Source organism: Parasteatoda tepidariorum, chromosome 9 (assembly GCF_043381705.1).
Source record: "Parasteatoda tepidariorum isolate YZ-2023 chromosome 9, CAS_Ptep_4.0, whole genome shotgun sequence".
NCBI lineage: Eukaryota > Metazoa > Arthropoda > Arachnida > Araneae > Theridiidae > Parasteatoda > Parasteatoda tepidariorum.
The window spans coordinates 23,637,152-23,654,559 of record NC_092212.1 but is presented as its reverse complement, the minus strand read 5'-3'; the positions used below and the strand labels follow the sequence as shown (position 1 = coordinate 23,654,559).

General features: G+C 30.8%; 2 protein-coding genes across 2 annotated transcripts in view; one reads left to right on the top strand and one right to left on the bottom strand.

Moving 5' to 3' along the window:
* LOC107454783 (alpha-tocopherol transfer protein-like) overlaps nucleotides 1-11,160 on the top strand; it is a gene marked incomplete in the record, with an annotated part of 42,293 nt that extends 31,133 nt beyond the window's left edge. Inside the window, 1 exon segment of the mRNA XM_071185270.1 lies at nucleotides 9,279-11,160. Coding sequence (XP_071041371.1) covers nucleotides 9,279-9,452 — 174 coding nt within the window.
* The window catches only part of LOC107454778 (clavesin-2), a 356,878-nt gene that overhangs the window by 75,693 nt on the left and 263,777 nt on the right, over nucleotides 1-17,408 (bottom strand). The gene's annotated exons all lie outside the window — the stretch shown is intronic.

The following is a 17,408-nucleotide window of genomic DNA, read 5'->3' as shown; positions in this document are numbered from 1 at the left end:
CATGTGCATTATTTTATTTGTCACCTTTAGAAGCATAAATTAAAATTTTTAACACCTTAAAGTTAAAAGTTTAACCCTTTAGTTCTCTGCTCATTATCATTTTTACTCCTAAAATATCACTACTATTTTGATCAATAAAGAAATATATCACAGCTATGATAATATGTATAATTGACTATGTTTCAGTTGAATTTATGAACTGTTACAATTGACCCCGTAAGTGGGGACAATTGTAGCGAGTGCGCGACTGTCAAAAATTGTTAATAACTAATATAATAACATTTAAAATAAGGTATTTATTTTTTCTAGTAGAGGATAGTCTACTTTACTCGTCTGTCAATTAATACTAATAATATATTGGATTTTTTGTTACTTTAAAATAGTTAAGTAAAAAAAGTTACAATTGATCCCACTCTGCCCTACTTAAAAAAAAGGTAGTTGGCAATTCTTTTTTCAGAAAAATAGATTTTTTTATGCATAAAATCGGCCATTCGTAGGATTAGATGAGTTAGAAACCTTAGAGTTCAAAGTTTACGATTTCATCTGCATGGTCTATCTTAAGTTGTTTATAATAAAAACAATGTATACAGCAGCGATGGCTCAGGGGATAGAGCATTCGCCTTCCAATGAGGTGAACCGGGTTCGAATCCCAGAGATGGCCTGTCGAAATGAATCCGCATCCGGCTTACACCGACCACAGTGCTGACGTAAAATATCCTCAGTGGCGGACGGATGATTGGTTAGAGTCCCTTAGCCGTCAGGCTAACTATGGGAGGTTCTAGTGGTCTTCCTCTCCATGTAACGCAAATGCGGATGAGCTCCATTAAAAAGTCCTCCACAAAGGCAAATTTCTCCCAATGCTTAATCCAGGAGTTCCATTATCTTCTGGATTGGGTTCAAAATTACAAGGCTACGGAATTGAACATTAGTAGTCGCAAACCCAAAAATTGGGACGGCTGTTCAATGAAGGTTATAAAAAAACAACGTATAGAAGCTGTGGTGGCTTAAGGGATCTCTTCATGAGGTGACTCAAGTTCGAATCCCAACTGTGTTTGGTTGGTACGTATTCTCCTCCTGGATTGCACCAACCATAGGGCTTACGTAAAAATATCCTCAGTGATAGACGGATCATGCATTGGAATACCCTTGTGGTCAACTAACCGTGGGAGGTTTAGAGGTTTTTCTCTCCGTGTAACATAAATGTGGGTTTGTTCTATCAATAAGTCCTCCACTAGACTAATTTGTCCCAATGCTAAATACTAGCTTTCTTTTGTCTTCTGCGCTGGGTTCATAATTACAAGGTAACGGAATTAAACATTGTCTTGCAGCCTGAGCCCCCTAGCGGCAAAACGCGAATAGGACTAGATAGCTTTTTAAAAACCGTAGATGTAAAAATGAGGAACGCGCCTTGCCGCGCTAATAACTGACAAAAACTTTTCATCTTCTCTTAGCTGTCATTTTAATGTAAATTCATCACCGTCATATTTGTAAATAAATCCAATAAATGTTTTTATAGTCATTCAAATTGGCGGTCATAAAAGATATTTATTATTAAATATATTGCATGCCAAGCCCGGAAACAAAAGACTAAGGTTGGTGTTGCTAACTTCGAATTATTAAGAACAGCACAGCATGGTAAGTGAAACCTAACCTTGTTATATTTTGGGAGTAGTGACGCCTACAGTATGCAACACATTGATAGTCGTGAACTCAAAATTGGATTGGCTATTCAAGGCGGTTTATGAAATAAAATAAAGCAGCGTTTGTAAACTAAAAGAAAAAAAAATCCCTCTCCCAGAATTGTTTTTTTTCCATTCAAATTCTATCGTTAAATATCTTGCAAATGCTCTCTTTTGCATGCATTTCGTCTTTCACAGCAGCCTCAGTGAAAGCATTAGGGGAAAATGAAAAATTGTTTGCGATGGAAAGCAAACACGAATCTCATCCGAGAAAGTAAGACGCAATCGATGTTATCTCAAACGTTTCAGATGAAAATCCGATTGCAGGATCAATATATTCCGTCTCTTCCAAAACCACCAAAAAAAATTCTCCTATCGTATTTCGATAAAGAAGTTTTCACTTATTCCTTCTCGCACATTTAGGAATATAAACAAAGAAATACTACTAGTAGCATTTCTATTAAACCTACATTTCCAAAAAAGCAACATCTTGCTACCATCCAAAATACATAAAAGAAATAGACTTTTTGTTGAGAATAATATATATTCTAAGTGTAAAGAATTGGCCATTTGTAACATTAAAGGACCAAGAAGCCTTAGATTTCGAAGTTTATGACTTCATCAATGGAGTTACAATGACTGCAAAGAAGAAATGGTGTGACGTGATAGCGTGAACTACATCACGTAGTCTCAGTATTTTAAAGTCCCTTTTACGATCACGTGAGACAGTTCTCAGAGAACTGCCTCATAAACAGACACATTGGGATAAAAAGATGGGCAGCAACTTGATCTGGGTTCATCATTTAGAAAGGATTTCAGGAATATATTCCTGTGTTTTTTTTATATAAGAAGAACTCTACAAAATTTGGCTCATAAATTTTTTTGACATTTGTTTTGGTAAATTAAATATCCTGAAAAATTAATTTAAAATTACAAAAATTCTTAAAAATTATTGTTTATAAATTTTTAAATGTTATACACTAAAATAAATAAATCATTAAAATATTTAAAAAATAATATTTCTTTAAATTATTAATAGTTTTTGTTAAGCAATTTTGTAACGCAGTTAAATTATTCATATTTGCCATATCTATTTACATATTGATGCGTCCCGCAGTGGACTGATCGTTAAGACACGGTTCCCAGCAGATCACCGAAGTCAAGCATCACTGGCTACGGTCAGTGTGCGGGTGGGTGATCACTTGGATCAGTCTGCGTAGGGACCGAGGGTGTGCGGTATTGGTCCTCGTTAAACTGTGCTACCGTAAAGTGCTCGACTTCGCGCGCAGGTCGTCGGGCTACCGAAGCGGGGGTGCCATCCCTTCCGCAGAGGATCAAAATTGTGATGGCATGTCTTCGGATCATCCTCCGGGATGTTTCCCAGACCGTCGCCAATAGCCCATTGTGTAGCTCTAGTGCGACGTAAAGTAACAACAACAACAACAACAACAACAACAATACATATTGATGCATATTTTGCAAAGATCACGGATTATAACTTATTTTCCATGCAAATACGGATAATTCAACTGTAGCGCTTATTTTTGACAGCAATAGAAGAAAAGAAGACGGAGAAGATCAGTAAATTTAGTAAGTGTATTCGATTACTTCTTAAATTATTATAAAAATTATAAATATATGTTTACTATAAAAGTTTAGGTACATGTAATATATATTATCATATGCAAGTCTATCGAAATATAAATCACAACCTCAAAATAGATCTCTCTTATTAGTTTTGAGATGCAAAAAGTCATTTTTTTTCCCAAAGAGCCATAAATACTCAAGATTTCAATCAAAAGATTATTTTTCGAAGCTCATGGGTAATAATTCTTAGAATTTTTTTTTCCCAATGCCCACCTGTGTTAACATCCGTCAATTGAGGCATTTACAGAGCGATTTTGTTGACCTCTCTTTCAGGGGCACTATATTAGGTGGGTCAACATCGCTCCCTCAGTGAGGACAGATAGTACAGAGAAGGAAAGAACATCCATGCCTTGCCCGGGATTCGAACCCAGAACCTTTCTGATGCAAGGACTGTTCCCTGCCCCCTACACAGGTCGGTCGGCTTCTTAGAAACATAGTCATTAAGAAAAATCCAGAAATTCCCCTTTGTCTAAATGGCGTCATGGTTTTGAACAAATCAAAATCTCTAAATTTTCCCGTTTGCAACCAATTCCCTTTCAGAATCCCTAGATAAAAAGAAGGGGGCATCCAAAATACGTAGCTTTCTTATATTTTTATGGCTAGATAAATCAGTGCCTAATATCAACATCCTGCCATGGGAAACCATGTTATGCATGGAAAAATTTAATATGGGTTAAATAAACTTAATCTAAAACAATAAAATATATATTTATCTGATTTAGCGTAATTCTCTTGGAAATTCTACCTTTAAAGGGCATTCTCTAACATATACAGGGTCTTTATAATTAAAGTTCCACTTTGAAATGGCTATAAAAATAAAACTACCCGACCAAATGTCATCAAACTTGGTAAATGTCTATAAGAGGTCATGGGATTTTAGTTCCCGCAAAAAAAAAAAAAAAAAAAAAAAAAAAAAAAAAAAAAAAAAAAAAACGAAAAGAAAGTTCAAAAATTCACCACTAGCGGAGAATGGCGCTGTATGCAGTGTTAAACAAATGTGAACGTCATGTGACTTTGCAGTTATAAAAGTGAGGCGCCTTGTCTGAGCTGTCAGTGTTCTGAGTCGACAATGTCTGTTACCATGCAAGACTGTGCTTTGCTCTTGAAATGTTACTATGAATGCGACAGCAATGAACGGAGGGCTTTACAAAAGTTCCATACTGTAAGAGGAAAACGCCGAGGTCCAATGACACCTCAAGGTTTAAGGCAAATTTAGGGTAAAAGACGTATAAAACAAATTTGCATATTTCACATTTGTTTAACACTATTGCATACAGCGCCATTCTCCACTGGTGGTGAATTTTTGAATTTTTTTTTTTTGCGAGAACTAAAATCCCATGACCTCTTATTGACATTTACCAAGTTTGATGACATTTGGTCGGGTAGTTTTATTTTTATAGCCATTTCAAAGTGGAACTTTAATTATAAAGACCCTGTATATAGCTCGTTCACCAGGAGTTGGCACTTGGCTCCGCCTTCATCACGTGGTATGCGACGATACTAGTTCGCTATTTTTGGGAGAAGGTTGTGAGCAATCCTGAAGAAGGTTGCTATTTGGCGATCGTATGGCAAAAATATTTATTTCGCAAACTTAATGTGCATTTTTCAACATTAAATATTTCATAAATTTGATGATATATCGCGCCATTTTTTATGATATTTCTCTCTTTTGAGAGAATAGTTTGTCTTTTTTGACACATTTTGCTGGGAAAACAGCATTTTTTAAATTTAAAATATATTTAATTAGCTAGAGAAACGAAAGGTATAATAGTAGATGACTCTCATTTGTACTCAATACTCAATAGTAGAAGTAAGTGACTGAAAACGAAGTCACTGTTTGTGTTTGGCGCTCACTGAGGGTTGTATCAATTTTAAGTGCGGAAATGTTTCTCTTCTTGCTCCCGCGCTGAAATGAACTCTGCGTCCAAGGAGGTGGAGCCAAGTGCCAACTCCTGGTGAACGAACTATACTCTTCCTCCCTTTCAAACTTGTTTCCGCAGTTCCCTAGTTATATGCAAGCAGCATAATGCTCTACACTTTTCGGTTCGGATTTTTATTGAATGCATCCCCCCGCCCAAAATTAGTTATTACCTCAAAATCAATCTTGAAAATATGAATAAAATATTAACTAGTGAATGCTTCGTATGTGCAAAAAAAGTTTCGTGGAAAAAATAATTCCTGTAAGCTTGCATGTAATGCAAATTTAAAATCATCCATAAACGGCAGTGTGAGAACTACTTAAGAGAAGATAATTTAAGATACGTTTTGATTAAAATAAAATTCTTTAACACCATACTTGCAATCAATTTCCTGAGTTCTGCGAGAGCTTGTGTACGATTCTCTTCAGTTTCATTTAGTTCTTCCTCTGCTTTTTTCGCCATCCAATCTGTCAAGTAACCCATCCGAAAAGGCAAGAAAGAAGCAGCCATCATACTTTCGTAACTACTTTCCATAGTTGATTGTTGTTAACTAATAATAAAAAACCACAAATGTGATCATTGCATACCTGCCAACTTTTAATTCTTTCGAAGATGATTTTCCCCAGTGGTAATAAATTGGAGTTTTAATTACAATTTCAGGCAGAGACATAAGCTTTAATTAAAAAACACTTACGCGGCATACCAAAAAAGTATTGCATATTTATATATCTGTTTTATTTTCTTAAAAATAGTGGTGGTCAAAAAGATTATACATTAAGCTTATAAATACAAAGAATATAAAGAAAACATATATTTTACTACCACTTTAAATATAGAAATAAAATTTTACGCCAAATGCGTAAAAGTTGGCAGGTATGATATTATATAGATATGTATATGCTAGTATATATGGTAGATATGTATTTTAGATAGATAATGTATATGGTAGATAGTGAATATGGTGTATGTGGTAGATCGTATAGTATAGATAATGGTATGGTATAGATAGTGTATACGATAGATAATGTATTCCATATTCCAAAGGGAATATGGAATTCATTCTCCATATTGCATTCCATATTCCAAATGGAATACATTATCTATTTATGGAATACATTATCTTCCAAAATATGCTCCGATTTTGTGAAAGGCGTTGTGTTTACTATTACGGAAGTTTCTCTTTCTTTCGATTTGATGCAAATGGAAGCAGTGAAAAATCCCTTCAAAACTGGCATACCAGCAAAAAATATCTAAAGTTTCAATAAGTCACTGAAACAACTTGCGATTTTTTGTTAACACTAGGTTTACGGGACACGTCATTTTGACGGATTTCGACTTTTGTAAGGAAAATTATATAACCCGTTTGAATTTTTATTTTATCTCTTGTAATGACTTTTAACCATTGATCGAAGTAAATATTTATCAAATGCTATTTACCTCAAAAGCGTATACCTATTTCTACGGATATGCGTCAATTTGACGCGATCATAATTTAGACAAAAATTTAAGTAAACAAGCAATTATCACATCAATAATAAATAGGAATGTACCGACAATACTTCGATTCGTTATCTCAAATAAAACAAGTGATAAGAAACTGTTGCCGATAAGCAATAATAGAAAGAACAAACGCAGAATGTCAATTGATGTCAGAGTGTCAGATTTTGAAGGTTTCAGTTGCTTAGTTCGAGTATTGAAACATAAAATACTAGAATATTTCATAAATATATATCTCATATCTTCATTTTTTTTCTTATAGTATACATATACATTGGTTTCTAAGTGAAGAGATGCCAACTGCTCCGGACACGCGAAAATAATTAAAAAAATGGTAAATAACAACAAAGTAAATTTTGAAATATGAAGTGGTGAATTATATACGAATTGTTTAGAAATAGCGATGGATAAAAATCTACTAAATTGAATTTATTAAATTAAGAATCACAATTCTTTCATACGTCAAATTGACGTGTGTCCGTAGAGATAGGTATATAAGAAACGTCCATAAACCTGGTGTTAACTATTACTTCTATATTTTATAAGTAACTTTTGTCAGATACATATAAGCATATTACAATGTGCTTATGTCATGACCGGTGGCCAAGCGGAATTTGGCCCAAGACGAAGAGCGGTGGCTGAATTCCGCTTGGCCACCGGTCATGACTGTCTGCGGAAACATCTGTCTAGATTTGGTATCGTTCCTTCCCCGGTATGCACTCTTTGCAGTTCTGGTAAGGACATGGACTCCACGCACCTTCTCCGCTGCTCTGCACTTTGCAGGAATTCTATCACTGAACGCTATTGGGAAACTAGAAACATGTTGTGATTAATAGACTCTGTTGCAGCATCTCTTGTTTCTGTTCTTATTTTTAGATTTTTATGTATGCTGTTACTGTCTATAATCTGCCATTGGAAATAAAATAAAAATATTACAATGTTTTAAATATCTCAGTTTGGACAGATGCCTGAAGATTGCCTCCTGTCCCGAGTTAAAATTCTTTCCCATCTTGAGTTTACTTAGAGAGTCATAAAGGGAGAAGTTTAAGCTTTATGATACAACCAAGTGAGGAGTTGTTTCCAATGCATTTTTTATGCTGAATAGTATAAGATCCAACCCAAGTTAGTTAGATTAACACTGTAGAATAGAGATGGGTTTGTAGTATCTGATATTCTGTTCTTATTTCTTTGAAGTATTAAGAACTTCAAATGAAATTAACCAGTATATTTAGTATCAATTAAATTTTAAAATATTATGTTTAGTTAAAATATTATTTGTAAAAAAGCAAATGAAAAATATCTTTACAATTTTACATATAAATCACAGTGCCAAAAACTCTTGTATCGTTTATCAATTGCGAATGAATTAAATTATAACTTCTAATGGAACCATTTAGAAGTATTAAGTTTGTGTATTTTTGATATAAGATAAATGCGTATCTGACACTTAAAGATTCGGGTTCTCGTAAATCTTAAGTTGTATCAGTATTAGTTTGTAACTGACACCAAAATGAATTGATACTTACTTATCTCTAGTCTAGAAGATGAAAACTATTTTGTAAGTTTAATGTGAATATGTTTTTCAATCATTCAATCTCTCTTTCAATCGCTATTTCAGCCTCTTTCCCTTTTATTTCCACATTGAGCAGTTTGTGGCAGTAGAAATGGTCTTTTTAAAAATACAATACGAACTGAAAACTTTCTTATTCAATGCTTACACTTCCTAACTCCACAAAATAGCAATGCTCAATGTCTTTCCTAGTGGAAAAACTCTATAAAAACATTATTGTGGAAGAACATTGATAAATCGGTTTTATCCATTCTAAACTTCAAAAAGATTCCCGATTTTCCAAAAAGAAAAGAAAAATTTGATTGTCTGTTGCTTTTCTTTTTCGCTATCTTAGACACATTTTTATTAAGTTTTGGGCATTCTATTTTTGTTTTATTAAAGAATTTCATAATTTTTAATACTTGAATTTAAAGCAAATCTTTTAATTTCTTATTTTATTTTTGAAAAAATAAATTTTATTTTTAATGATTTTTGACATCTGAATACTGTAGATAATATAGATGCATAAATATATAGCTATTCTAAATGCATAAATACATAGTTGCTTAGATACATCAATATATAGTTGATATAGATGCATGGTAATTGTTCGATGATGTGTTTAAGTTCCGTCAAAAAATAAACATATCTTTAAATGTACTTAATTGTTTCAGCTTAATTTAATATTCATTAAAGAAAGCCATTCTTAATACCAATTATTTTTCTATGCTAGCCTTCCGAAAGAAGGAAAGCTGGCATAGATTGTAATTTATACATTGGGCAAGGGGATGATATTCAAATTTTAAACGAAACATTGAAATTTTTGATTCAAAACTTCTTTTTTGTTTAAGTAGTTGTATTCAATCTTTTATTCCTTTAGATTTGTGATATTTAATTTTTTTATTTTACTTCTACTTTTAAATAATTTGAAAGCAATAACATATTTTAATATAAGATAAACTGTATTAATGGCAGTCTTATTTATAGATCCACTTCCATGGGAGTGATATGAAACAATTACATCAGTATATACCTAAAGAAATTTTACCTCCTGAATACGGTGGCGATAACATTAGCTATTCTGCAGTTGAGTTTTGTAAAAAGGAGATTGGTCCATTCATCAAAAAATACAGTGATATGTTACAAAAAGGTTATATTTGATATAGTAATGTAAATGTTAGCATATGATATTGATTTATGATGAATTTAGTGATATATATAATAAACATATAACAACACAACAAAAATTCATGGGATATTGGAGAAAATGTAAACAAAATTTAAATGACCCGGCAACTAAACCAAACTCTGTAATTGAGTACCAAACACCACTGAAGATATCAGAAAGCATATCTTTAGTAATAATAACGAAAGACTTTTACAGAAGACTATTGAAGAAAATAACGTACTAAAGACGGGTAAACCTAGCCTTATAGTATGAAAAATATTTATATATTTGCTCTGAAAAGGAGACGATGGAATTACTAGTAAAATAGTTCACGAAAGATTTCTGAACAGTTTTATAATTAATTAATGAATTAATAATTTATAATTAATTTATAATCAAAAGAAATATGAATATTATTTGAGCAATTGTTATTGTTAAATTGAAAAGTTATTCACGAAATCTTTAAGATTGGTGAACAGTTTTATAAATAATTGTATAAAAAATATAAGAGAATTGTGACTATTACATGTGTGATTGTTATTGTGGTTAAGAAAATTTTAATAAACTTTTAAATAAATTAATTTTAATTAGCTGTGCTAAATAAAATAATAAAGACGGTTAAAACTAACCATACAGTTGAAAAAATAATTTAAATAAATATGTTAATATGTTACCTGTAAAGTGTAAAATACGGAATTTTATAGATTACCTAGGCATTGTATATAATGCCTAAAACTACCCGTTAATGAAGGAAACGATTCATATTTTACACATTTCCTATGCATTCTATGAAATGCCAAATGAGAGACCGGCAATGTATGAAATACATTTTCGATTCTTTTGAAATGTTATGAAATGTAATTCGAAATGTCATTCAAACCTGTCATGTTGCACCAAGTAGGTTAACTTTAACTTCTTATTTTTTTTCATATGAATCTTATTATTTTATATGAATCTTATTTTTCTATAAGAATTTTCTCTTCTTAATAAAAAAGGCTTACATTTTGGTTTGCAGAACTTACATTTTTCTTTACGTATACTGAATAAATTTTTTTATGGTCTCTCAATATTTTTCTGCTGATTAACATTTGTAATTTTGAGGAATGCTTGCCATTTATATAATAATCTTTATATAATAAGGACCTTTTCTTCAAACTTAGCAAAAAAAGCATTTGTCATCCTGTAGAATACTTAGGAATTGTACACAATGCCTACAGAAAATAAATAATAATTCTCATATTTTATACTTTGTCTGAAAACTTCCGTCATTATATACAATGCATAGGCATTCTATAGATTGTCGGCGTTTCACACTTTACCGGTAACATATAACATTATTGCTTCGATTTTTATCTTGATTCTCTTTACGGACTGGCAACATATAATTAAACGTATTTAAAAATGAGAAAACCCGAAAAACTTTTCTAGCTGCTAGAAGAAGATGAATTTTTATTTTCTTTAAATATACCTGATCGAAAGCATTTCGACTAACTGAATTAAACATTATTTGTTGAGAAACAAAATAAATTTAAATAAAAAGAATGAAAATTCATGTTGTAAGAAAAATGTTTTTTCTTTATGTAACAAATATGGCAAAAAAATCAGCACACAGATATTTTTTAAAACAAAACTGTTTTATTCATTGATTTTGGTGAACTGTTTGGTTTTTTTGTAAATAAAGATAAATTATTTTGTTTTGTATTTTATAAGCACTGTCAAATAACAATAAACTAAAGCAAAGTTTCAAAAATGGTGACAAATTTATGAAGAAGTAAGGAGTTAAAACATTAAGGGTAAGAACATTTTCATTTGACTATATTTAGCTGGAATATATATATGCCCTGAAGTGAAAAATCCGTTTCAAATCACATTAATTTAAATGAGCAATCAAAATATGCCCAAATGTATCAAATTGCCAAATGTAATAATTATCAAATACTGTATTTCTTGGTGTTCGAAAACTCTTAATTTCTTATTACATTAAGACAAGAAATAAACAGAAATATATTTTAAGAAAAAGAATCTTATCATTTTAAAAGTTAATGCTAAAGAATCATTCCCTAACCTTTCAAATTACTTTTTTATTTTGCGAATTAGCAAATGGTTGATAAATTTATAAGAATTTAAGAATTCTAGTTCGGTTTAATAAGCTTGATAGGTTTAGAAATCAACCACATACAAGTAAGAAAAAAATTTATAGTCATTAACTGTTTAATTTTACTTAAAAAAAATACATAATTGAATGAAAAACGTTTAAAAAAAATGTTACCTGGTTTAATATATTCAATTTTTTTTCCACAGGCAAAGTTTAAATGAATTGAAAACATGACGCAATGTAATTCTTAGTTGCAAGTTGTAAATAACTGCAATTTTTATTGAGGGATTTAATTCTGTTATGACTTAGTATGATTAATATATCGTAGGGTTGGTAAGAGTAATTAAAAAGCACCTGAAAACTGACTTTAAAATAATGCTGTTATAAGAATTTTATCAGGCATTAAATTCAAAATGACTTTTCAAAATTCAAGATTTCAATAATGTAGGACAAAAAATACAAATCTATAAATTTATTGTATAAGATCTATAAAACATTTTTTGTTATTTCAATTTAATAGTGAGGAGAAGTGAGGGAATGATAAAAACACGTGCATCTTAACCAAATAAAAAATGGATAATAATATTTCTTCATTCTTTTGTTAAAATAAATATTAATATCACAGTGGACGGGTACGCATATTTCAGCAAACTTTTTAAAACTGGTAAAATATATATTTTCATGATTCTTTAATTTCGGTTATAAATATTTAAAACTATATTTTTGATATGTAATCTGTTTTGATATGTAATTTTTATTTGATATGTAATTTTTTTACATATCTCGTCTGCTAAAAAAACATGTCTGATAGGTGCATTAAAAATTCTGCATTCTTAAAGTCGGTCGCATAAAAAATAGAATTTTGAAAATATAAAAGATTCTTCATCAAGACTACCAATCAATAAAACCCAGAACAAACATTGAAGAAAATAATAAAATTAAGAAATAAATATTCATGGAAATCTATTCTTATATGTACATAGTTGCACATGAAAAAGTTTTGAATAGAAATCTGTAGTCGTGTATAGAAATTTTATTTCTCATCATAATTGGTCAAGCATTTTATTTATTATTGCAAAAATAATAAACTACGCTTGTAAATGTTTTATAACTTTTTGTACATTGCCTGAAAAACAACTTTTAAAATACTAATATAAGTTTGTGATAAGCAAAATTGCATGATAGAAGCTAGAAACATATTTGTTACCACAATTTAATTTTTCTACGAAATCATTCTGATTAAATTTTCCTGAATAATAAAATTTGAGTTAATTACTAACACATTTATTAATTAGATACTTATTTCCTAAATCGGGTTATTATTTTTTTAAATATTTCCTTTTTTTAAAATTTTCAATACATTGCAAGTTTAGTTGTAAAACTGCAAATTTTTTAAAAAATTCGTTAACAAATTTTCAGGAATTTTTATAATCAAAAATATTAATTACGATTGAAGTTTTTCAATTTTTATAGCAGTTGTAATTTGGGAACATTTGAAATCCCATAAATAATTTTAGCTGGAATATTAGTATTGATTTGTTTATTTACTTTCTAACAGAAACACATAATTCAATTTTATTAAATAAATTAGTTTTCTCCTCAGTAAATGTAAAAAGTATCCTTCCAATACAGCCAATTGTCAATAAAACAGTCTTTTTGTATAATCGGAGTACAGCTCAGTTATTATACAGTAATGACCATGAAAGTCACAACACCAAGAAAAAGGCCTAACTCGTGAAATATGCATGGCAGGTAACACATGGCGCGTCATGCATACGTTTAGATTTTCAGCCTATTTATTTAAAGCAAATGGCAAATGCATCTAAAATGAGTATTAAAACGGGAGTTAGCAAATTTCTAGAGCTCAATTTGAATATCTCCTATAACTACCACTAACTACATAAAAACTCATTCAAAGTAGTAGGTTATTTGAAGGTTATTCGGGTTGAGAAGTTGTTATAATGACTCGTATGAAAAAGACGAGGTTTACACTGGGGAACAAGTTTTTTATTGCATAATAATATAATATGTAAGTTTTCGATCTTAACTAATTCGGGTCTGGGGTTTCAAATCTGATATAGGTTTTGTACCGAAAGCTACATATTTTTTTAATCAAAATAATGTTTTTAGTTCAGTTTAGTTTTGTTCTAAAATACTAGCTTATAATGAACGTATTGGTTTATATACATACGTATACACTTGTTCGCTCCTATGAAAATAACACCTAAGACAAAAAATCATCTGATCATAACATATCGCATCATAGATAGAGATCTACTATCGATTACTTCCTACCACGCCTTACATAACAAAGAAGTACAGACGATTAGTCATCACTCGAGTCAGTTTTGAAAAATTCTGGTTAAAAATAAATTCTAAATTTTCATAAAAACTGTAGCTTGGAGAGAGAAACCGAAATAAGTGCTGCAAAAATAGAAAATATCCGTCCAAAACTCACCTGCTATAGAAAACAAAGTAAGAAAAAAATGTTCCCCAGCTGTTTTTCAAACGGGGTTGCAGTTTATTATACTGCACCATTGCTGCTGACGGTGATGGAAATACTTTAATTTAAGAAATCGATGGGTTCACAACTGTCATATGGTTTGTTGCGTTTGATTTCAATGGACCCCCAATACCAACAGTCAGGAAGATCTTATCTGCATGGTCATGAAGGGTCACACATCCATGAGTATGGAGATTTTCGACAACATTTCGACCACGTATGCACGGATATGGACCTCCAGAGTAGCAACTTTGTCTTGTGCTACCTTTGACGTTAATCATAGATAGGAGTTCTTTCAGTTTGATCAGTGACCAACTTGAACACTTGAATGGGGGCATGCAGTGATTGATCAAAGTTGTGTCTGAATATAGAGCATTGAGCATCAAATACGCGTGTGGCAGACGCCTCTTTGGAAAATGAACATTGTCAGCTTACATTCGACTTTGCATATTAGTTCGTCAGTGATTTTATTAGCTCCATTGGTTATGTAAGTCGATCCCCTCTTGTTTTCATGCCTGGCATTTTGTACGCAAATCTTCACATTTGAGACGTGTTATGACTCGTGGGCCTGTCTAAGCTTCGAGGCTTCTCTAAGGTTATTGTTCAATTTTACAGTAATTAATTCATTGAGAGTAATCAATTTATACAGTTTAACCTATTACCAGATATTGATATGTGCTTTTCTCGCGAGACTTTGAAACACCAGTCACCTAGTGGCAAGCATGCCGTAGGTTCGCCAACTCTGATCTAGATATGAGCGTGAAAAGTTTCTCCCCGTCTTCAAATTCAAAATTTCTTCAGAAATCAAGGCAATTGAAAATCACGCAATTTATGTGTGACGATGTTTGGTTAGGGCAGTTTTGGTGACTGAGTCTCACATCACTCACTAACTATTAATGAACTGTGACATAGATTTGCAACAGTATAGATAGAGATCCCCAAAAATGTAATACAATCTCTGTGTAACTTCATATCTAGGTGGATAAAATATGTTTTTTTTCTCCAGAGGTAGGACCTTTCGTTACTGATTCCTCATGATCTATATCAGTGTTCCCCAACCTTTTTATTACCGCGGACCAGTCAACGTTCGAAAATTTTACAGCGACCCGCTGGGGGGAGGGGCGTTGATTGTTTATATTTTAGATTATTTTGATTTATTAATTTTAATTTAATTATATTTAAACATGCCCTCAAAATAAAATACAGTTGCACAAAAAAATAAATGTGAAGTGATTTAACATTTTAACTTACTTGAACATTACATCAATGAGAACCCTGAGCTTGTTTCTTTGCAATGAGACGGTTCCATCTGGGGCTAATCGAAGACAAAGATGCATTACAAACATTAAAAAAATTATGTCACTACCTTCGGGGGCCCCTTTTTTTAAATAAATAAAATTTTAATGGAACACAGATACTTTTAATTTGGAGTATAAAACTAGGAATTTAAATTCAGTTTCAATAAAATGGGCGGCCCGGTATCATTTGATCCACTGACTGGTACCGGTCCGCGGACGTGGGTTGGGGAACACTGATCTATACGACCTAATTTCTTGTAATTTTAATCACTAGCTCTTTACTTTTTCCAATACAATTTCATTAATTATAAATACCATGCTGCTATTTGTCTTCCTTTCTGGCTTAGAAATTTTTAATGGCTAGCAGTGGGATATTAATTAATGTTCATATAATTAAGGAAAGCAACCCTTATTTAAATTTTTGCCAGTGCCGATATTTACTATCGAGCTGTTGTATTGTTCTATATAGTTTAAATTTTTCATAAATCAAGGTTGTTAAAATCATTGAAAATCTATCTATCTTTTGCGAGATGTTCTCTCTTTTTGCGCACTTGCAAAAGTCACTTTTTTTGCAGTGTTCGAAGTGTCACGTGTGAAACAATGTGTCCAAACATTTTGATACCAAGGAATTTGACGACTCTAATAATATAAGATGTGGTGTGAACAAATCGATATAATATATATGTAATATACAAAATATGTACCAAAAATATTAAATTTACTGAGAAATTATAAAGAAAATATAAAGAACATAATTACATATTTTCTAAAAAAATTAATGAAACAAAAAAAGCTAATTAAGCTTGCATTAACCATTAAAACACCATTAAAACAAACCATTAAAACAAAAATTTACATACTGGAAAAAGTAAAATGCGCAAATCAAGCGTCTACTAATTTAAAAAAAAATTATGTTGGCCTTCAGCGGATACATAAGGTAGTATTTATTTAAATGATATTCAAATTGTCTGAAAAAAAGATAAGACTGGTTTATGCAGATTTGATTGAGATAAAGGGTTGCATAGTCCAAATAGTCTATCAAACCATAGATTGTTTCAATATTTAATACGTTCCTTGAATAATGTTTTGATACAAATTAAGAGGTGAGATTTATTTTTAGACATTTAATTAAAAATTTAATCTTCTTATTATATTGGAAAATAGGATAGAATTGTAATTTAAAAGAATTTTTTTAAATGGTAGATTGATTAGTATCTATATTTTTTTGTGTTTAAATAAATTCTTCATGATTTAAAAATTACTCATTAAAGGTTATGTTGTTGTAAGTTCTGCTAATTTTAAGTAGCACTATTAATTGATAAAATCATATTTGTATCTCTCATAATTAAGAAAACCGCTCTAATTTTAATTAAAAAAATCATACTAGATACATTCAAAGTATTTAGTAAGCTTGTTGTAAGAAGGGGGGAAACTAATGACTGCTTGAAAGACAAGAAAAAATCTATCTGAAAAAAGTCTTGAAAGTCAAACTTGTTACAAGCTTTGAAATTTTGCATTTAACATTTAAAAAAAAATTTAAAAATTTTCTTATAAAAACTTAAAATTAGAAAAATATAAAATTCTTTAAAGAGAAATAACTAGTTAATATCAAACGAAAAATCCAAACCGCAATTGTGTGATAGAGACGCTTTGAAATTATTATTTGAATTAACAAACGTTCAAAGTAATTTAACCAGCATTTCGGATTATTTTTTTCCTTTTTGAAGTGTGTACTACTGAAAATTTTAAAACTGCGTCTTGTCACTAAAAACGATTTTTCATCTAAAAAATACACAAAATCATTGAATAAAAAAAAGAAACAAATATATATTGCAATTACGTTTTATAATATTTAGGTATAATATGTTTTCATATGATTTTCGTGGAAAATAGATAGAGAAGGGAAAAAAACTTTCTTACTTCGGAATTTTTAAAATTTTTTTTAACTATTCTCTATCAACTGAATATATAACTGTTACTTCAAATTATGCCTAAAAAATCTTTCATGATGCAACTAAATATATATATATATATATATATATATATGGGTGAT